The following is a 21293-nucleotide window of genomic DNA, read 5'->3' on the forward strand; positions in this document are numbered from 1 at the left end:
ATAAAACCCAATGCTAAGTGTCCTAATGCCTGCTTTGGTAAAAATGGAATTGAGATCTTTCAGGGAACAGTGACCTACTGATGCGGGTCTGGGTTTACCAAAAAATAAATGCAGTTTACGATAATCAATGAATAATCGTCATTATTAGACTTTAGTTGTTTTTTTATATTATTTCTGCAGGTACCACATAGGTAAAACCTCCACTTCCTTGCTACTCCCTCAGCTTCACTCAATACCTTTATTCAGCGGCAACTAAGGCAGACAAATTGCGTGTCAGTGGGGGTGTTTGTCGAGCAATAAGCAACAGTGATTAGCTTGACTTAACCCAGTAGGATGTAGGACAGTGGAAGTCAATTAGAAACCTGATATAACACAAAACAGAGTGGCTAAGACAAAAGGGCACGCTTCATGCAGTTGTCATAATCACAAGAATGGAATATTATGCTTAAAGTCTGTTTACATATTTTATCATTGTTTCCAACTGAAAACTTAAAACACAATCAGACATCATTTTATCATTAGCATTTTAATTATATTACAAAATTGCTATTCTGTATTTACAACTTTTACTATTAGTATAAAAGTCAGAGTGTAATATATTACAGTATTATGAGAGAAGAGTGGTGTGTTAACACTTATTGTTCTTTTCTTTCCTGCAGGTCAGTGAAGACTTTTTTCACCAGGAGAAACTGGGACTCTCGATGTGACCTCTTCTGCTTTGCTCTTCGGTTCTGGAACCATATCTGACAGAAGAATGTCAGACATTACAGAATTCATCATTACAAGTCCTTGCTGGGAAAAAAAGGTTGTTCCCAAAGGGAAAAAAAAATCCATTTGAAGATTGGATAATCTGATGATTATTATGTGGTAATGTTGTAACATTAGGTGAGCTTCTCCTGTTGTTTCATTCCCATTTACTAAAATGTATTTTTAGTGCATATCAATAATTAATGCTTAATCGGTATTTTTAACTTTCACCTTTGGTAAAAAGTTACTTTTAAGTTTGAATGTTCTATATCCATTCACTACAGATTTTCATCAACCACACAGTGGACACTACCATCAGTTCATGTCCATAAAACACATCTGCAATTCAACCACAACATTTTGGCTGCTCCACATGAATGTAATGTCCTAGCCTACCTGGATTCTGTCCTCGTCAATGTGTAGTCGCTGAGCAAGCTGTTCTCTGACATCTATCCCTGGGTAGCAGTTAATCTGGAAGACGTTCTCAAGTATTTCTATCTAGAAATACACGGTGATGCAGTGACCTTAGTATGATCAAGATTTAAAATCTCTGTCAGGTTTAGAGAAAAATATTTGTGTCTGCTGACACCCTGTAGGAAGTACAGCAGGTGTGAGAGAAGAGTAGGTTTCTTACCTGTACACTGGAGAAAGCTGTCCGTGGCCTGCGTCCTATGTACCAGTTCAAGGCCCTCCTGTAGGTCTCACTTGGGGGTTTGCTGTATTTTTGATTTTCTTGGCTGACTTTCTTTTCTCCTGTGTTATCATTGCTGGCACTCATAAACCGATTTTGATTCTGTGCTGAATCTGAGTCTGGAATGAATAAGAAATCATTAAAAAGCAAATCAAATTAAATGTGTACACACATAATGTTGTTAGTGTTGATACTGGAACAAACAAAAAACAAGAAATAAAATAAACATGACACACTGTATCCAAAAGGTACATTTACCTGTCCACGGACGAAAGAGTTTTGAAAATACTGTACGCTGGTCCGGCCCATCAAGTCCTAATATTCTGTCAATTGTAAACACTGACCTCAAAACTACTGGTCTGTTCTCATGTCCACCAACACAGAGGGAAGCCATCGCATTGAAGGTGCGTAGGCAACAATCCTTACTCCTACCCCTGAAGGCCTGTGTTTCGCAGTGCATTGGTCGGCTGTCTTACCGTCTTTTAAAACCCAACCAGGAGATTTTACGTCACCGTAAAATCAGGGGTCTCAGTGTTTTACATTTGAATAGTTGACTCTCACCATGTGGTTCGTCGATTTGCAGGTAATTCAACGTCTAAATTGGGCGTTACAACCAAATCCGGCAAGGTGTTATCTTTAGGGACACAGAATCTCTAAAACCGTGTATTACCACAGACAAAACAGCACAAACACCTTATTATTTTGAGCCATCAGGTAGAAAATTAACCCCCTTCCTATTACCGCGTTTACGGCTCCAACGAGAATCCCTCTTTTTCCTTCAGCTCAGTCGTCAGCATTATGAGAAATCAGTCAGCTATTGCGTAATCTCATTTAGGAGATTTTCCACCGTGGACATTTAAAATAATAATGAACCGTTAATACTATTAAGGTAATCCTAATGAATATTCCCTCCTTTTCCCTTGTCATGCATTGGGTGGTGGATGCGGTTCAGTCCAGAACAAAAGATATTGATTGATAGCACTGTGGAAGGTTGACAAATTCTCAGGTGTAATAATTGTGCAATTCAATGGCGGATTAATCGCCACAGCCTCTTTCCCATTCAACCACTGACGCTTTAAATAAATAACGAACTTGTTTATTTACCTCAGGATTTGGGCACCAGTAGGACATTCTCCTGAGCACGAGAGCTGGTTCTTTGCCCCTTTGTTTTGTAATGAAGTTTGACTAATTGTAACTCGTTAGATGCAAATTAGCCTACTTTACGACAAAAATGACAAATTTCGATTCCACAGTGTGAAATTCCAAAACCACCAGGTCATTGTGTGCGTGTGCTTTAACCTCATGAAATAATACAATAGCTTTGTACTCCTAAAGCCACAGTGCACTCATCTAAATCTGCATCTCTTAAAATAGCAACACGTATTTTAAAAAAAATGGTTGAGAGACCATTTTCATTAGAAGTTCATCATAGTAAATAAAACAAAAATATGGCCAGTTTTTATATTAGTGGACGTTTATTGACGTAACATCATTAAGGACCCCAAATACCTGGCACAGTAACTGATACTTCAATACAGTCAACGATACCCATACACTGACTACCAAAAAAAAAAAAAAAAATCTGACCGGAGCCAAAATCCCCCCATGCTCCTCTACACCAAAAGAAGCACCACATCATATGGTAATAAATTATACTGGAATTTTAGCATTCAAATTTATGCTTTAGTATGCAGTATCTTATAAACTTCACCTGGAATTTGAAACATGAAATTGTTTGGTTCTGGAGTTAAAAAAAATAACATTTAAAAAAATTAGGGGAAAAAAACACTTCAGTGTGGGAAATGGTGGAGTTAAAAATGAAAATTTCTCAATGTGAAAATGATCTTTAATGGATGTCACTTTTTTGACTAGGTCAGTATTTGTATTCTACATGTTTACATTGTGCTTTTTCAAACACAAAGAAAGTCAGTACACTATTCATTCAGTGTTTAATCATAGCTGTGGTTTGGTTTTAAGTTTCTAATTGACATAGAATAAGCTTATCCACCCGATAAGGGTTTTCATTCATATGTGCCAGCTTCACAATCCACAAAATCACATTTTTCATTAAAGGAAGTAACGGAAAAAGAGAACACAAGCCAAAGGAAAAAAAAATGACATAAATCCATACTGAAACATCACATTCCCCTCAAAGGCTCACAATAATATATTAACAGTCACTCTACATGGATCTCACTTATACCCGTCTGAAGTTTACTGTTGAGTTTGTTATCTGAAATTCATGGAGATGAATTTTAAGTGTACCTCATGTGGTTTCATAAGGGGTTATTCGTTACGACTACTGAACAAAGAACACAGGCTTCACACATAAACATGGACTGCTTGTAATTAAAGACAACAAGAACTTTTCTGTGACAGGAAATAAAATGTATTGACAACATTATAAACCGATACATTGGTGATATACTGGAATAGTTTTGTTGAATAGAATGAAAATGACCACTCAAAACTCAACTGGTATTATTATAAGATATCTCAAAAACGGAATAAGGTAAAGGTTCAATGTAAAAACAAAAGTCTAAGGGCAGTGTGAGTCTATGGGCTAAAAATGTCCACAGGCCAAATTCAAATAATTGTTCTAGCACAGTTGTATCAAGTCTTGGTAGCCCAAGTTATTGTTCAACAACTGTTCAGTTGACTAATTTGTTGAAAACTATACAGTATGTTTGAACACCCAAGCATCATGGTTTCATCACTGGAAAGGCATCGTTTGCCAGAATTTGACAATATGAGTCAGTCACCTTTTGATGCAAATTTGGAATCATGATTCATAACAATGGTATGATCAAAAGCACATGCATCTGTGTTAGAGCGAACATGAACAAGTCAAATATAAAGTATTAATACAAGTCCGTTATAAATCTGTTATTCACACGTGCAATTTCTTTCAAAAAGAACAATATTGTTCATCTCTTAAGATTTTAGTATGCTGTTGTAGTGCAGTGGATTACACAAGTAAAAAAAAAAAACCACATCTGTAAGCATATTCATATATCTTTTCAATAACCAAGATAGTATAAAATACAGAATTCATACAAATAAAACAAAACAAAAATCCTTGGAAGGTCTACTTGAGCGTCCACACATTGTCCAAGGTTTTTATTCCCTCAGTATCAATATTCCAAAGGCAAATAAAGAAAACCTTGAGAGAAAGGTAGTAAGATAGAGCAAAGATGAACACAGGTACATGCCAGCTCTCTTCTTTCTTCTCATTATCACCAAGCTTCAAGCTTCTGATTCGCCCTTTTTCCGTCCCTCCTCCCCAGCGTCACTGTCCTCTGATTGGCTATTGCTGAGGACTAAAAACTGTCCATCACCGGCCGGCGGGTTGGGTCTGCTTGATGCAGCTATTAAACGGCTTTGTTCTTCAAGGTCCTGCAAGAGTATCACAGTCCATTGCAAATGATTCAACTATGAAACAGTAACATAACGGGTCAAAAATATGATTTCTGAAGGGCTGTGACAAATGTTGAAAAAAAAAACAGATGAATGGGGATCTTTTTATATTATTATGTTTAATTTGTAATATTGAGACTGGAAAGCTGTAGATGTTTCTTCAAAAAAAAAAAATTCATGATGAAAGATGTAAATTTCACTGAAGCTGAAAGCTCAGAAGCTTTAGGAATAGCCCTTTTTGTTGCTCTGTACAGAGATTAAAAAATATCTAGAGATTTAGTCATGAGACACAGTTACAAAAATCACTGTCTACCTTTTCAATCTGCTTTTGTTTGGTCAGCTCCTCCTGTTGCTTCTCCTTAGCCTTGTCCAACTCCTTCTGCTTTTCCGTAGCCCTGCGATCCTGTACACACAGACAGCAGGCTCACCAGAGTCTGTCTCACTGATTGTCTATGACATTTCACACTGCAATGAAATAGTCTTCTCTGTGCTCTATCCAAGTACTCTCCTATTGTACACACAAACAAAAGTGAGTTTTATTGCTGCTGAGAAGTGTCTTACCATCTCTGAGTGAAGGGCTATCTGTTTGGCCAGTCCCACACTGTCACAGATCTGAAACAGGAGGATATGACACATCAGTAGTATCCAAACTGAAGAGTTTGTCACACATGCTTATAATTCTGCCTCAATAACGGATGTGTTTTCAGGTGCAACCCAGGTAACATCCAAACACAAAACATACTTCTAAATGTCATGGGACATATATAGTTATGAGTAAAATAAACTTTAAAGAATTTTTTCCATTTTTTTCTGTCACAAATTGCAGATCTTTCAAGCATCCTTAAGGTTAAGTGCCTTGCTCAAGAGCACATGTCTTTGGAAGGATCTTCTTTAGCACAGTGCTAACAGTATCACGCTCCTCTCCACCTTAATTCATTAGTGACATGAGCAGTTGACTGGGCCATTTTGTTAGTGTGTCAAGACTCCAATCCAGTTCATTCAGTGTATATTAATAATTAGTTGCAGTCTGAGTTTAGTGCTGACCACAGAAATTTTATTTTCACATCTGCCCTCATGACTTCACTATTGCTTTGCAACAGAGTGTGCGATCATGTAAAAACTGCCAAATCACAAGGAGTCCATATTATTCTAATTAGGATACATTAGTCTGTCTATTTTGACCCACATACAACTTAAATACAAAGAAAAAAAAACGAGGGAACGCTGATTGTAAAGCCGTGTAAATTGTACCTTCTCGCCATCATTGTTTGACTCAAAGATGTAGCAGACGGTAACAGGTCGACCATCCACCCTGCCTCCTGCCGTTTGCAGTACAAAGCCAAACAGACGCTTGTTCTCCTGGTGAGATGCACACAGCACCACGCTGGACAGAGGGAACTGGAGAGAGAAAAAAGGAAAGATAATCAGACAGGGGCTCTAACAAGGGTTTACAGTATGAAGAGGCAGCAGAAAGCGATTCATACAGTTCCTCTGTCTCACTAGCTGTCAATCACAGATAGATGTAAGCTGTGCTACAAAGCTATTCCATTAGAGTACAACTGATATCACTGAAAAAATGAAGTTGAAAAAAAAACATATACGAGTGAAACTGAGTGATATTTATATTCATTTGTGGAAGACAAATGTCCAGTTTAGTGTTTGCTGAGGGAACCTACCCTCAGTCTCGTAACCTGCGTCTGAGGGTCGATCAGCCTGGAAGAAAAAAAATAAATAAATAAAGACACAGAACATGGTAAGACACACAAGCCAAAGTCAGTAGCAGGATGTTTTTAAACTCTGTAGAGAACTGTTCTATGCTCATAAGGAGCAGATCTCCAAAGCTACAGACAAAGAATCGTTTACACTGGGGCTGTCTCTTGATCACATAGTGCCCACATACTGACACACACAAATGTGCACTGTCTTACTTCAGGCATTCACAGGTGACAAGCAGATGGGATTCTGTCATTCTGAAGATGTTGTGTATGGCACGGGCAGCTAGGATCTGCCGCATGGTTTCATAAATGACATCAGCGTTTTCCGTGGCCTTCACTTCCATGGAGCCCAGGAACCGCACAATGAAGAGTTGGTGAAGAATGGAATCTGAAGACAGATGGCAAAGCAAGACAACACATCACTCTTCTGTTTCTCTGACAATTATTGTTAGAGTTAATGAACAGTACACTGTGACTAAATGTTTGGGTGTGTTCAGTGTTTACATAAAAACAGTAGTCTTCACTGTACCTTGACCTTCTTCTGATTCTCCAGACTCTCCAAATGGGTTGGTCCTTCTTTCAACAGAGGCAGAGAGAAACAATCCATAATTCAACAATATCATTCCATTCTGACTCATGTAGATTTAATAGACTAAACATCAAAATAATAACTCATTCCAAAGATTTTCATTCATTCATTTTCTAAGCCGCTTATCCCTTCAAAGATTCAAAAGAGAGTAAAACAAGTGACCCAGAATAACCTGTAACTCCATCACATTAATACAAAGCTGTTTTTTTAAGTATATACAATGATGTGAGTTTCAGAAAACACAGAGCTGTCTAGAGAACACTGTAGGGCTTGATGCTAGATGATATGCAGGGCTATTGACTGTAAGGTTGTAAATGATCAGATAAAGTGATTTACTGGACTATGGAAAACTCAGTGTAAGATGGAGGAAGAGATGTCACAGACCTGCCCTGGCTGGCACTCTTGGCCTGGCCAGTATATTCCTCACTGACAGGTGAGATGATGTCAAACTGAATGGGTGTGTCTGGGGCCACTAGCGAATCCAGAGACAGAGTGGAGAGGGCTGGTGACTCCGAACCAGCCGAACTCTGACTACTGGTGCGAGCTGATTTGGGTCTATTTTGCCTATAAAGCATAAAGGAAATCAAGATTATGAAGACAAAGACTCATCTATGGAGAAGCAGAGAGAGCTCTCCCTATCTCTGTGTGTCTATGCTCACTGCCATGTAAAATGGTAGAATAATATTCTTTAGAAAGCATTTTTTGTTATATGTTATCTCTGAATCGTGAACACTCTGGCACTTTCAGGAGGGAACAGAGAGCTTTGTCAGTACTAGATGACAGACTGTATGCGTAAGTGTGAATTTGCATTCAGGCGCTCACATGCTCGGTCGCAAACTCTCATGCCTCTGCTGGAAGGAGGGAGATGGCGTCACAGCCTCCAGAGCTGACTGGTTGACTCTGGCAGCAATTTCCTGCCAAGTGAGGGAAGACTTTGAACATAACTACATTCCGCTTGGCAACACATCAGCATTTTCATTTAGAATCTTTATGCTATCGCTTCCTGCTGTGGCTTGACAGTGATGTATCATTTTTAAACACATGCTGAATGACACCGAGGTTCATTGTTTAGTCACACCCATGTCTGTAAGAAAAAAACCTTATTTCATCAACTTAATAACAAAGACTACCTGGAATCGTCATGTTGGCCCGTTAAGAGAATCAATGAAGGAGATGAGGGAACTTGTGAGACTGTAGCTTGCAAAAATACCAGAAAATATCCATTATGCTAAATACAGATACAGACTATTTGAACTCACTGCACTGAACTCACTTCATCTGGCAACATAAGACCCATACTGGGCTGAACCAGATGCTACGCATCTCATAACTGATGGTTGTTTTAATGGATTTCTAATGTCTTTTTGGAGGGTTCTATATATGGACCCTCATCACTTTGAGCTATTCTGGAGGCGTTAACCCTGTTAAGGAAAGTAACTCTTCATAGATTACATGAGTACAAAAGGTGAAATAAGGTTTTCACAGACAGTGCAAGAGGTTTTCAGTTTGCGGTAGTATAACCAAAACACTTCAATCTCTCACCCACCTCTGCATTCTCACTGAGGTATATCCTCCTGGAAATGTTGTTTATCGTTGCAATCCACTGAAAAAAACAAAGGATTATAGGTGTAGACAATTATGTTTTTTACTGATACCATGATTATCACCATCAAAGTACACCTACTCTATTTGACTTTTGGTGCTACATTTTCATGATACGCATGACATAACCCACAGCATATTGTATGATTGTATAACCTGTTATTCCAAATGATATTTTTGTTATTGGCAGTAAACCTTAGCATTTTGTTCCCAGACTAAAAATGGAGGCCCAAGTCACTTTAGAACCCACTGGTTTTGACAGAAAGTCCACAAATGAATCTGGAACAAAGATTCTCTTACCTCCTCACAGTCCTTTCGACTGTCTGCCTGCAAAATGACCACCCTGTAATACAGAACAGCACATTCAATGAAGCTCTTGTAAGAGTTAGTGATGACTCAAAAAATGATTCAAAGTTTGGCACTTGTTGTAAGAGGATATATCTATTGTTTCTCTGTCTCACAAACAAAGCCCAGTGTTGGAAAGAAATCTTCAGTGACATTTCAGTAGCCCACTACTGTAAACTCTAAATATAACGATATATTTGCTGCGAGTTTACAGTTTGCCATCAGCCAATTCACCCTTTCCTCCTTTGCTTTCATTCTCACATGACCGCTTATGTGTGTGTCACATATGTGCGTGTGATATATGTTTGAAATCATATATGAGTGAAATAAAACTCTTACGTTCTTAAAAAAAAAAAAAACATTCTTAAGTGCGAAAACTCGTTTAATCCAAATTGCTAGGATGTATGTTGATGTTAGTAATCGTACTTTTTGCCATCGAAGGCTGTGATCTGAAAGCAGAAGCGCCGATCCTCACAGTCCACTGCCATGACAGAGCAGTTATCGATATCCATGACCAGACCTCCGGCCACGTCACCACGTGATTGGCTCATGAGGTTCCCTCCCTGGGTGAAGAAGTACTGCCGGTCCCAGGAGGACGACACTAAGCCTGTTTTACTGGAGAACAGATATATAAAAGGCTGAGCCATCTGGATGACAGCCAGTTCTACTGTTTAAGCAAGCAAATCGTTCCACAGCAAGAGCACACAGCTCAAAGGCATTACCAGAACACGAACGACCTTTGATAAACCTGCCACTAGGACAATAGGACATGCAAATGGAAAATTATCATAGTATAAACAACGATTTATTGCATGATATTGAAGGCAAAGTGAAGTAAAATTGTTATTACACAGTTGTGCTTGTGCATTGCTATGCAATAGGGAGACATTATTAATATTTGTACATAGGTGAACAACTGACAATATTTTACGCCTATGCATATATGTTAATATGCATGACTAGCCGAAGAAGACTGCATTTCCACAGAGTTCTTACTTGCGTGTGTTGAGGTAGCCAGCCTTGCGGGTCAGGTTGCGGTTGATGGGGATTTTGCTGGGGTCTGGGTCTGGCATGTAGACCAGATCACTGGCCTCTTCCAGATCCTGAATGGTCTGCTGCATCCCATCCACCTCACTGTCCATCTCCCTGCGAACACTGCACACACACACACACACACACACACACACACACACACACACACACACAGTGAGATACCGACACACACTAGCAATATTACTCCCTTTAAAGACACATATACAAATACAAATAAACTGTACCCACACACACACACATGCACACACACACACACACCAAAACACATGCATGCAGCACCACTTATCAACATGCAACATAGTTACGAAGGTATTAGTTACATATTAAACCTGAGACTTGGTGACCTCACTAAGGTCAGACTGACCATTAAGGACCATTTAGCTGCAGAAAGCTCAAACAGTACTGAGTCACTGGTAATTACAAAGCAAATGATTGAACAGAACTTTACAGTCTGCACATCCACTGATGCTTATATCAGTGATGCGGTGATAATACAATACTGTGTCATTGTACATAAACAAATACAGGAAAATCAACACACTCACTTCTGTACACTAGTTGCAATGGTCGTAAGGAAGTCCTCCCATTGCTGAGTGAGGTTCTCTGAGCCAAGTTTAAAGAAACTAATCTGTCAAAAGAAAAGAGGAACACAAGCAGTGATTCAGGCCTAAGCTTGGGTGCGGTCAAAATCAAATGTGAATCACAAGAGCATCAAACCGAAAAGGAGAAGTGCAATAAGGAGATCAGAAAAGCTAAGACAGAGGAGTACACTGATGGAGTGATGGGTACCTGAGCCTGCATGTACCCTAATAACGGCTCCAACAGAGCAATCTTCTTCTTGTACTGCAGTGTGTTGAGGGCAGAGAAATAGTGCATCATGGTCTGGTGCTGCTTCTTCCTGGAGGTGTAGACATCCTCCATCACCTCATGTTTCACCTTTAATGGATACATTTGTCTCAGTTACTTTGGTATGGTTTTTAAACATCCATTAATTTCATGAGGATGTTTAAAAGCCTTTTGCTGGTTTCTTAGGGGGAAAAAAAACTGCAAACACAATGTCACCGTGTCATGTTTATACCAGCGAAAGTAACATGAAAGAAAGCACGAATGCATTGACAACAGGAAACCACTAGGCAAAGAGCTTCAAACAAATTACATCACAACTTTCAGCTCTAATTTACATCTTAAATTTCACAAACATTTCAGTAAGGAGTAACCTATCAGTTACACCTTAGTAGTAAAAGAGTGTCTGTTTATATTGTTGACTCTTCTGCTTTACACATTTACGAAGTCTAATTTCCTGCCTCTCTCATGGACAGCAAAGACGCCCTGAATGACAGATGGTCTCCCTCAGTGCTTAATTCATGTCTCAGCATGACCTTCATTAAATGAAAAGAATCATGACCAAGTCCTGGTCTAAGCACTTAAAGACTTATAAAATTAGGTCCGATAAAATTTCCCTGACAGAGACCAAGAATTTGGTATGCTTGTAGACTTAAATCTCATGTCTCCAACTAGACGCTCAACCTATTGCTGTGAGAGGCTTTGGAATGCCTCACCTTTTCATTTTCCCTCTTTTTTGACAGCCGGCTGTATCTGTTGATGGCCACGTCGTGATCTGGAGTCACATTAACAAATGAAAACAGTCAACAACAACAATAAAACAAAAGGAGACAATGACAGAATACCATTGCAAAACCAAACTCAAGGGGAAACTGTTTTTAAATGTAGATTACAATACACATGTGTAGATTACAAATACATTCTATCACTCACCATCACTGGCAATCTGAAATACTTCCTTCAGTGTAAGGATCTCTACAGAAGACAAAGAGAAAAAAAAAGGCATGATCACATGTTTGCAGAAAAGAGACACAAAATATGTCATTTTTGTCAGATCAGACATCGTGCACGCCAGACACTGAGGTCTCCTACCCTTCAAATCTCGCTCTTTAAACTGCGTTATGGGAAACATCATTGCATCTGCTAGCTGAGTAGACAAGACAGCGTGGCAGGAACTAAGCTGAGGGAAAAGACAGACAGATGCCAAGTGAGTCCTGAGCCAGAGAAAGCTCAGTCAAGCATGTGACCATACAAATGGCAGAGCCACAGGAAGTGATAACGTCTGCAGATAAACTTTGCTCTGACCTCATCGATGACTTTGGCAAACTGGAGCAGAGTAGAACTCATGACCTCATCATCACCCCCGAGAGGGAAACGCTACAGAAAGGGTAAAGAGTCAGACACACCTCTACAGCTGGAGCCATTACAGGAAATCCTTAACAGCAGTATTACACATGATCTCATGTCAATACAAATGCTGTGGCTGAGACACCTTAAAAGCCTAATGTACAAGAAGTCTTCAAAAATGAATTCATATTTCAAATGAGCAGAGAAAATGGGATACCTTTAGCCTAAAATATCATACCTGTTTCTCATATTCCTTTAATAGTTTGGAGGTTAGGTGAGTTGCAGCGCTAAGTTCATTCTGGGGAAATAAAAAGCACATTTTTAGTAATCAATACCACATTTCTGGACATCATATTGAGCCAGAGTAAGTTCTGATATATTATCATAATAATAATATGGATCAGAATAGTAATATGGGTGGGCAAATCAGGAAAATATGCCATTAAAAAAATCCAACAAACATAATTGTAGGATTTGTATGATATTTGTAAAAGATTAGCATTTATCAAATTATACATTTGATGGCGTATAATGTTTTCACAGAAGTACTAGAGCTAGGTGAGTTCTTACCTGAGCGTCATAGATTCTCTGCATGGCCTGAAAGAGCTGATGGGAATAGCTGGAAATGGCAGCTGCATCCTCCTCAAACACACCAAGCAGGGAGCGGGTCTGAGACAGCAGGATGAGAGAATTAACATGTGAAAGAGAGAAGAGATATTCACTAAAAAAAAATGGCATATAAGCAAATCAAACTCCCCTATCTTTACAGCATTAAAACCCCACTTCATTAAAATGCAATGCTGATAGTGTCACTGAAAACATTTTAAACCGAAACCTATGCAGGTATAAATAGGACCATATCTTCCACAGCTTTACCACAATGCTTTCACACAGCTTCCTGAGTGATTTGCCAACGTCGAAAAAGCAGAGAGGAAGTGTGCCAAAGTGACAACACAGACAAGGAAACTCAATATAGCACTATAAACCAGCACAAAGAAACAATGTCAAGTGCTATTATTTCTCCTTTACCCGTTTTACTGCAATGTGGCAAAACAGAAAGATCACCGAAAGCCAGGTGGCAGTCAGCTGTCCAGTCAGTTTGAGATTACTACTCGTCTAGAAAAAAAAGCCAAGAAAACTCCAAAAGGTTGATGAAACGGGGGCTCTTGATTCATGGAAAGGCCGTGAAAAAAGTGAGGAGGGAACTCAGGAGCATGAAATTTGTTTTCCAGTCTTTACACCCTTTCGGTCAGACCAGAGCTGTGAGAGTGCAAGACTGATATGTAACAAGCTAAAATTAGTTTCACACTTAAGTGGTGCTCAATTCAGTTTTGTGTGGAGAGCAAACGCCCTGACTCACACAAACTGACAGGCAAAAACAGCTTATTCCTTATTTTATGTGTGGGCGCATGATCTCAAAATGATGACAACCTTCACTCGGGATTTAAGAAGTCTGTTTTGACACGTTTGTATGCAGCAAAAAAGAAAAGCAAGCAACCCTAGCACTTATTTTACTTTGTGCAAACATTTACAAATAGTAAAAATATGTATTTAGTACAAAACATATTAGAGAGGGATTCAGGTTTCAAACATAACAAAAAAACAGTGTTTCTTCCATACTTAGGAGGTGGCTTCAGTTACAGTAGGTCTGCCTATGCCTTTCTGAGGAAAATATATATTTTATTTTTCTTGGCTCTTCAACAGCCAACAAAGATTGAAGACCCAAGAAGACAACCCAAACTAGTGTCATTCTGAACAGCATGTATGCTCTCTGTCACTGAGAAGAGGCCTAGTGAGGCTTCTGGAATCTCCCGGGCATTAGCAAAATTATTTGACAAGACAACTGAATAGAACATTTCCATTTCAGCTGTTTCTTGTTTGGTCGTTACTTTTACGGCAGGTACGGTAGAATGAACCATACACTGATGTCGTTGCATATTATAGCTGTGAAACCCAGGAATACACAAGCAGCACTTTACAGCCTACGGTAGTCTAATGTTTTTCGAAGATACTATCAATTGTTCCGTCTATCGAGCAATGAATTCGTCCGAAAACGTTTACAGAATCCTAACCATTAATTCTACTGTCAGGTGGGTGCTAAGATACAGCAAGCGCTAACTACTACTTGGGAGAGCAAACTTGCTGGATGGCTACGTATTTGTTAGTAAACAATGAGGGTGTGTAACATGATTTGTGGCACCAATGTCACCGCTCTATGGACACTGACGTTCGACGTTTTCTATTTATTGAAATCCCAACCTCCACGTTCATGAGAGCTTTATAAACAGCTAACACCTCCTGCATGTTACAAGCAACCAGAGAGCACAAAGATAATGTATAGAAAAGCTATCTAGTAAGCTAGGTTGCTGACCAGTCGGGAACAATTCAGAACAAGATGACCAATTACCTGCGGACTGTCCTCCAGTGCTTCCTCTATGGGAAGTTTATCAATCCCTGGCATGGTTGTATTGGGATTTAACTCGAAACTAGGTGTGAGAATTTGTTTGCAAATAACCGACAATCTTCTTGGTAAATGCTCAAAGACTGCTATATTCAGGACAAATCTACACCCAGCTTGAATCCTCCCACAAGTGCGGATATTCCGCCTTCAGCATGTCACTGATTGGAGGAAAACCTGTCTCGTTATACTGACGATGAAGCCAGTGAGTCAATGAAATAGAATCCATTTTGGCTCACGAGGGAGCAGAAACGCATCGAACTCAAATAACCCTTTCGAGCCAACATGGCAGCTCCTTTGAAGAATTCTTATATTACAGCAAATAGTGTTCTGTCTCATAGTGTCAAACCATTTTACTCTACCAGAGAACTTGATTAAAAAGCAAAACTGAATTTCTATAAAATGTTAATGCTGTAGAAATGGTAAGCAGACACGTTGAATACAGATCAGAACACAGACAGATCACTGGTGAAAATAATAATTTTATTAATGACAATATGCAAAATGCAAAAATATAGCAGCAAGGAGAGAAAAAAGAAATCTATATCACCCACATCACCTGTTAGATGTAGACCTACAAGGATCTATTTGGGAAGAGTAATTTCCCATACCGTGTCAAACACTTGAAGTTCTTGGTTCATCTACTAATTATTAAGTCTTTGAGAATGTTTTTTCATTCAAAATATAGAATATATAAAATAAATTCTATATCATAATATAAAAAAATGGAAACCACTGTCCTCCTCCAGAACACTAAAGCATAACACATGTAGACACCTGTACATGGTTTTACATGTCTCAACACATCTCAGTTTAAACCACACTGCAAAAAGCTCCTCTGCTCCCCATCTACAAAATACAGAGACTTTGCCATGAGTTTGATGTCTATGTCACTTTTCTCCAGTATGGTTCGTCTTACTGCATAGGTCATATTCGCGATATAAAATGTAGTCCTTGAGGCGGTCCGGTAAAGGCAGGAAGCTCATGAAGACTGGAGCTCTAAGGCGTAGTCGTCCGAGGCAGCTCCTAATCTTTAATCGGCAGAGGTGCTGCAAGCAACGTGTATTCTCTGTAGAATCAGAGCCAACGGCAGAACCCAGCTGTGACTCAGGTGTTGATACTTTGATAAAAGCTTATAGCTTAAAACATATTGTGGCAATATGAAGATAATCTATTATTTGTGTTTATGTGTGTTATTTGCTATCCCACTCACCTTGAATATGGCAAATATCTGGCCACTGTTTCTGTTCCATCAGGACTGCTTTCAGCTTGGAGCAAAATTTTATGTGATCTACGTAATCCAACATGATCCGCACCACTTTTCCTGAGAGACTCTTCAGCCAGAAAACTGATATGACCTCACAGAACTGCAGAAAGGAGAGGCCATTACAGACAAACCAACATAAAGTGCATCGTCAATGTCTGGAGAAAAGAACATACGAGGACTGAGCAGTCCACTCGATAATTACCCTGGTGTCTTTGATGACGGTATCACTCCATCCCTCATAATTATCAGGGACATGAGAGTCTTCTCCATATGGGCAATCAAAGCAACGCTCAACGTCATAGCCATAGCTGCACAGCATCCGTAAGACAACCTCGTCTTTTAAAGCATACTGTAAGGCTGAAGGAAAGTGGGTGGTGTTCACTTTGCAGAAGTAGTTGACATTGGCACCATATCTCAGCAAGGTGTTTATAAGCTCATAGTTGCCCAGCCGTAGCGCCACCTGCAGACATTTAACAGGGTCCTGATTGGGCATAGCCCCAGCTTCCAGAAGAATCTTGGTAGATTTGATGTCCTCATTAGATACCGCAAAGTACAGGGCGGATCTGCGTTGGTCGTCGTAGTTACGCCTCACCCAGGAATAAAGCATGAAATTGGGATCATAGCCAGCATTGAGCAGCATTTCTAAACACTCTGTTTGTCCACCAGCTGCTGCAGAGTGTACAGGACTCATACCACTTTCATCCACAGCCTCCCAGGTTGTCACGGGAATGAGAAGGGCCAGAGCCCTGAGAAAACACACACAATACAAATTCTTAATACGAACATATGAACATGCAATTCAACTGATTTTCTTCATGAGTACATGATTCCCACATTGTTGCACACTTTCCCTACTAATAAGATTGCACATCTTAAGAAATAAATAGATATAGATTAGTACACGTACTGGACATGGCCACGGTGTGCCACTCTGTGGATGGGCAAATGGCCAGTGTGTTTGGGCACATTAGCATCTGCACCATATTCCAGCAATAGGGAGATAATGTCAGGGTTCCCAGAGGCAGAGGCCTCATAGAGGATGGTGGCGCTGTCCTGGGCCTGAGATTCCACATCAGCTCCTGTAGGACACAAGCACACCCATATAGTGGATTTTGGCCTGTATGTTGACAAGTAAGTTATAAGTTATACAATTTATATTCTAATAGAAGTGAATGACTATTTCAATGCCACTCATTGCATTGGGACTGTCATTAATTAGCATTTATTTATATTACGTTTGTATTACGTTATTGGTAACATAAATTGTATAACCTCTGCGCAGAAGTGCTTTGACTATCTCTAGGTGGCCAGCTTGTGCGGCCAGGGCCAGTGGGCTGAGGCCATAAGCACTCCTAGGGTCAGGGTGAGCCCCACTTTTCAGCAGCAGATCCACAAAGTCGTTCAGACCCAATCGGGCAGCCTCATGCAGGGCTGTTCTTCGATGCGCCCCCTCCTGATTCACATTCGCTTTGAAGCAGATGAGAAGTTTTGCCATGTCGTAGTGGCTATTCCTTATGGCTATGGTGAGAAAATGAGAAAGTCAAGAATACCACTGACATTTAATATTTAATACTTTAACACTGATATTTAAATACTTGAGTAAAAACAGGTCACTTTTTAAGGACAAAATTTACATGCATGTAACTGGTGATTGGAGATAAAGAATCTACTGTGAAACCTGTGACCAGAGGTGCATAATCCTCCTCATCACGGCTGTCTGGACTGCTGCCTTTATTCAAAAGAAACATGGCATTGTCCAGAAGACCCCTCTCTACTGCCGAGGAGAGGGCTGTTTTACCCCGCAGAGTCCTCTTTTGCTGAGCATCTGATGGCGAAGCTGCAACAATAGACAAGGTTAAGCTGCAGCTCAGCTCTTACCATAACTCTCCCACTGCTAGAAAGCAAATCATGAAGCACATATATTGAATATATCATCTATGGAATATTAAGTTGCACTCTGCATCGGAGTCTGTTCACAGCAAACAGGTGTTGTTTAGTATGAAGCATTCATGCAGTTGTGCCGTTGTGCAGTCAACATGACTGCGTTGGGCAGTGGATTGAAGCTGTGTAGAAAGATTAAGCAGTAACATACTGTGGGCAATACATCAATACAAATTATTCAGAAATGATTTTTCATCACAGTTGTGTGCATAAGAGTAGTTATGATATAAATGAGTCTTGAGGTAAATTAATACCAAAAGTTAGAAGTACTCTTTTATCTCCACAAACCTGTGAAAGTGATCTCCAGGATATTCTGGTTGCTCTGAATGGCTGCTTCATGCAAAGGAATGTAACCTGCATTGTCCTCCTCAGAGAAAGCATGACGGTGGACTGCCAGCTTACGAAGGGCCGCTTCGTCACCTGACACCCCGTCGGCAAAATGATACCAGTCAGTAAGACACTCACCTTACCATATGCATCACTATTGTCAAAAACCACTCAGAAGTTCTCACCCAGTTTTATAGCCTTGGATATTTTCTCTCTCTCAGTGTTTTGAAGGTTTCTGTTAAAAAAAAAAAAGCATTTACAAAATGAATACAATTTTGTCATCCAAAAATGGAAGCTGCGCAAACACAGTGACTTGAAGAAAAAAAACTCATTTTGTACCTGCAGCCATCTCCAGAAAAGGAGTCCTTGAATTCTATTTGCTTGTTACATTGCAGAAGACTCTGTTCAATCATGAACTGATTGGCAATATCCTCATCAATAAGAGCTCCTGGTGTTTCAAAATCCATATCCAATGGTTTGGATGTCACCCAAATACTTATCAGTCTGTGTGCTCCAAAGCCTGAGTCAAACCACCTCTCTACTCCTGTCAACACTGTAACACAAAGACCCCCACAAGACCGAGTGTAACACTCATGCCAACTAAGCTACATTAACGTCACTCCTGACAAGGATTCCTCAGATAATGGTAAGACCAGATATTCTTGAGAACCAAATTAAAGGGGAATGTTTTTATTTATTAAAGATGTAGAAATGATTTCTTGAAATGAACAAATTGAATTCCCTTCTCTTTAAATGAAAAGTAGTAAACCAGCATCTCTGGATATCATTGGATGATTACTGCATTTCCCAATGCATTTAATTCAAAAGATAGTGTAAGAATGAATATTAAATGCATAAAGAGAATATGTCAAATATCTTATGTTAAAATAGGTTAAAGTTCTTCTTAAAGACAAGGAAAATTTAAAAAATTAATGCAACCAGTAGTCCCCCCCCCCCCCCCCCCAAGCCATCTCAATTTTAGATTGTAAACAACACCCCTCCCCCCTCTGTCTGATCCAAAACAATATTCCTTTTTATGGACGTGCATGGGTGACCATTGGCCAACGTTTCCAAAACACAGCAAAGGCTACACTCTTAAATAAAGCAATAATTCACAAAATCCCTGAAACCAGTGATGTATTTTCATATTACCTTTTCTAAACGGGCAGTGTTGCTATCTCGTCCTTCAGTGGTTTAGGGGGGATCGTGCATGCTGCATACAGGGATATTTATGTCATGGCCCAGCTATAAATACCTGATCATGGGACACACCAGGGCCACTGCGCTGGCTTTGACCCAGTGATCTCCTGCGACTGAATTTTCTCAGCGTCTGAGAACTGGGGCATGTTGCCAGAGGAAATGACGGAACCGTAGTGCAAAACAGCTTGTTTTAGCATAAATGTACAGATATGCTGCCTGCATGACAGAGCAGCAAACAGCCAGCAGTTAGTCCCAGATGAAGTGTTCATCTCAGGGGCAGGCATGTTTTGTGCAGCGTCATCACTGGGGGATTCTGAGTGAAGATACTACTGTGTGTGGATATATGGTCTTTGTGTGTCTTACATGTAATACCAGATTAAAACTCCAGAGTTAGGGAGTATCAGTACCTACATCTGGATTGATATACAGACACCTTTGAGCAACAAATTGCTCAATTTGAGTGCAAGATTTGTGAAAGAAATTCATGTTCATTATCTTTGTGGTATCAATACATAAACGTGGTATGCAAAAGAGGAGGCTTTTAGGCTATTTTACTCATTCTTTGTCTGAAGTGGTTACCTTTATGTAAACTTTTGGGGATGTATACTACTTAATACAGACAATGTTTTAAAGTCTGAGAAGGGCTGTCATTGTGAGGAGGGAAGTGAACTATTTGAAATTAAGTTTGAATTAAGGTTTAAAGTCAGTTAGAGCTTCTGGCCACGAGATGGCGTTGTCAAACACGCAATTAAAATGTACCAAATGCTCTTTTATGTTGAACATATCCCACCATGTAACTTGAGAGCCTGTCTGTCTGTACAAATATGCAAATTCTTTAACCAGACATATTTTTCAGTACCAGGCTAGATCGGAGAGCTGTTCTGCTGAATATATTAACCAAGGGAAATGCTGCATCTGAAGGAGCAGGTGCATTTGAATGAACTAGGTTAATACCATACCATTTTTCATGGCTCTGGGAAGGAATACAAATATGGAATCCAGCTGCTAAGAGATGATTGAATTATATTTCAGGTAGTATTAGGCCACACCAAGCCACAACTCCTATTGCATACCTCATCCGTTTTATCTTCTCCCCCCATGTTCCTGCTCTAATCTGCAGGGAATCCTCTTAGACGCCACGATTTCCTTTGTCTTTTTTGATAAGCCATGTGTCTGAGAATGAATACATTGGACATTGTCTAGACTGCCATCTTTGTGTTACATATATCAAGATTAAAAAACCACTGAGGAAGCGATATAGGCAGAAGGTAAGTGCTTCTGAATAGAAACTCATTTTTGTAGTTAGTCAATTGCTCTGTGACCAAATTACTTTGCTTCTCAAGGTAGCTTCTCAGAGTGTATCCTTAGATTACCTTTCCCTTAACCTTAAGATTAATCTCTTTGTCAGATCAACTGAGGACTTTCAGTGGATGATGGTATGGTGTGATTACCCTTCACCTCTCCTCTCTAGGTAAAAAAAAAAAGAAAGTTTGATAATCTTGCATACAAAAATATGCAAAAATGTGTACGGTTAAATCTATAAATAAAGTTATAAGGCTGAGGAAATACACATGCATTACTTTGAGGGGCTTACATTACATGTAGACAGATGCATAAATTAAGGTGAAATAACCTTCCATTTTAAAGAATTCATGCTCCTCATTATGTGTTTTTGTAGTAGAGTAGCTCGTTAGGAATTTCACACATTGTTTTGACTTGTTCCTAAAGACTAGAAAAAAACAAACAAACAC

General features: G+C 39.6%; 3 protein-coding genes across 3 annotated transcripts; all 3 read right to left on the reverse strand.

Moving 5' to 3' along the window:
* Positions 1–635: 635 nt before the first annotated feature.
* On the reverse strand, positions 636–1832 carry hesx1 (HESX homeobox 1). Its single transcript, XM_030778681.1, has 4 exons — positions 1697–1832; positions 1382–1557; positions 1144–1245; positions 636–743 (listed from the first exon to the last, which is right to left on the reverse strand). The coding sequence occupies exons 1-4, from the start codon at positions 1830–1832 to the stop codon at positions 636–638; spliced, it is 522 nt and encodes a 173-aa protein (XP_030634541.1).
* Positions 1833–3799: 1967 nt separating this feature from the next.
* appl1 (adaptor protein, phosphotyrosine interaction, PH domain and leucine zipper containing 1) lies at positions 3800–14906 on the reverse strand. The gene is made up of 22 exons (XM_030776982.1): positions 14757–14906; positions 12920–13018; positions 12588–12647; positions 12308–12379; positions 12095–12182; positions 11936–11977; positions 11719–11777; positions 10949–11095; positions 10705–10787; positions 10103–10261; positions 9533–9721; positions 9062–9104; positions 8706–8762; positions 7982–8073; positions 7544–7723; positions 7100–7146; positions 6784–6958; positions 6532–6568; positions 6107–6253; positions 5417–5467; positions 5169–5258; positions 3800–4834 (listed from the first exon to the last, which is right to left on the reverse strand). Exons 1-22 carry the CDS (start codon positions 14808–14810, stop codon positions 4685–4687), a joined length of 2121 nt encoding a protein of 706 aa, XP_030632842.1. The 5' UTR covers positions 14811–14906; the 3' UTR covers positions 3800–4684.
* Positions 14907–15697: 791 nt separating this feature from the next.
* On the reverse strand, positions 15698–18809 carry asb14a (ankyrin repeat and SOCS box containing 14a). The gene is made up of 9 exons (XM_030777833.1): positions 18682–18809; positions 18528–18577; positions 18304–18435; positions 17753–17911; positions 17347–17592; positions 16982–17153; positions 16277–16820; positions 16021–16174; positions 15698–15876 (listed from the first exon to the last, which is right to left on the reverse strand). Exons 1-9 carry the CDS (start codon positions 18807–18809, stop codon positions 15698–15700), a joined length of 1764 nt encoding a protein of 587 aa, XP_030633693.1.
* Positions 18810–21293: the final 2484 nt, after the last annotated feature.

Source organism: Chanos chanos, chromosome 6 (genome assembly GCF_902362185.1).
Source record: "Chanos chanos chromosome 6, fChaCha1.1, whole genome shotgun sequence".
NCBI classification, from domain to species: Eukaryota; Metazoa; Chordata; class Actinopteri; order Gonorynchiformes; family Chanidae; genus Chanos; species Chanos chanos.

What these genes read in the sequence shown, in the direction of transcription:
- appl1 (XM_030776982.1), bottom strand. Translation starts at nt 14,810, where the DNA reads ATGCCAGGGATTGATAAACTTCCCATAGAGGAAGCACTGGAGGACAGT. An exon ending in AGAGAATCTATGACGCTCAG is followed by an intron (nt 12,648 to 12,919) that starts GTAAGAACTCAC and finishes TTATTTCCCCAG; the next exon opens with AATGAACTTAGCGCTGCAAC. An exon ending in CAAACAATGATGGCGAGAAG is followed by an intron (nt 5,468 to 6,106) that starts GTACAATTTACA and finishes CTCCTGTTTCAG; the next exon opens with ATCTGTGACAGTGTGGGACT.
- hesx1 (XM_030778681.1), bottom strand. Translation starts at nt 1,832, where the DNA reads ATGGCTTCCCTCTGTGTTGGTGGACATGAGAACAGACCAGTAGTTTTG. An exon ending in ACTCTTTCGTCCGTGGACAG is followed by an intron (nt 1,558 to 1,696) that starts GTAAATGTACCT and finishes TATTCATTCCAG; the next exon opens with ACTCAGATTCAGCACAGAAT. An exon ending in TTGACGAGGACAGAATCCAG is followed by an intron (nt 744 to 1,143) that starts GTAGGCTAGGAC and finishes TTCTTCTGTCAG; the next exon opens with ATATGGTTCCAGAACCGAAG.
- asb14a (XM_030777833.1), bottom strand. Translation starts at nt 18,809, where the DNA reads ATGGATTTTGAAACACCAGGAGCTCTTATTGATGAGGATATTGCCAAT. An exon ending in CCTGGAGATCACTTTCACAG is followed by an intron (nt 17,912 to 18,303) that starts GTTTGTGGAGAT and finishes CTATTGTTGCAG; the next exon opens with CTTCGCCATCAGATGCTCAG. An exon ending in TTATGCACCTCTGGTCACAG is followed by an intron (nt 17,593 to 17,752) that starts GTTTCACAGTAG and finishes TTCTCACCATAG; the next exon opens with CCATAAGGAATAGCCACTAC.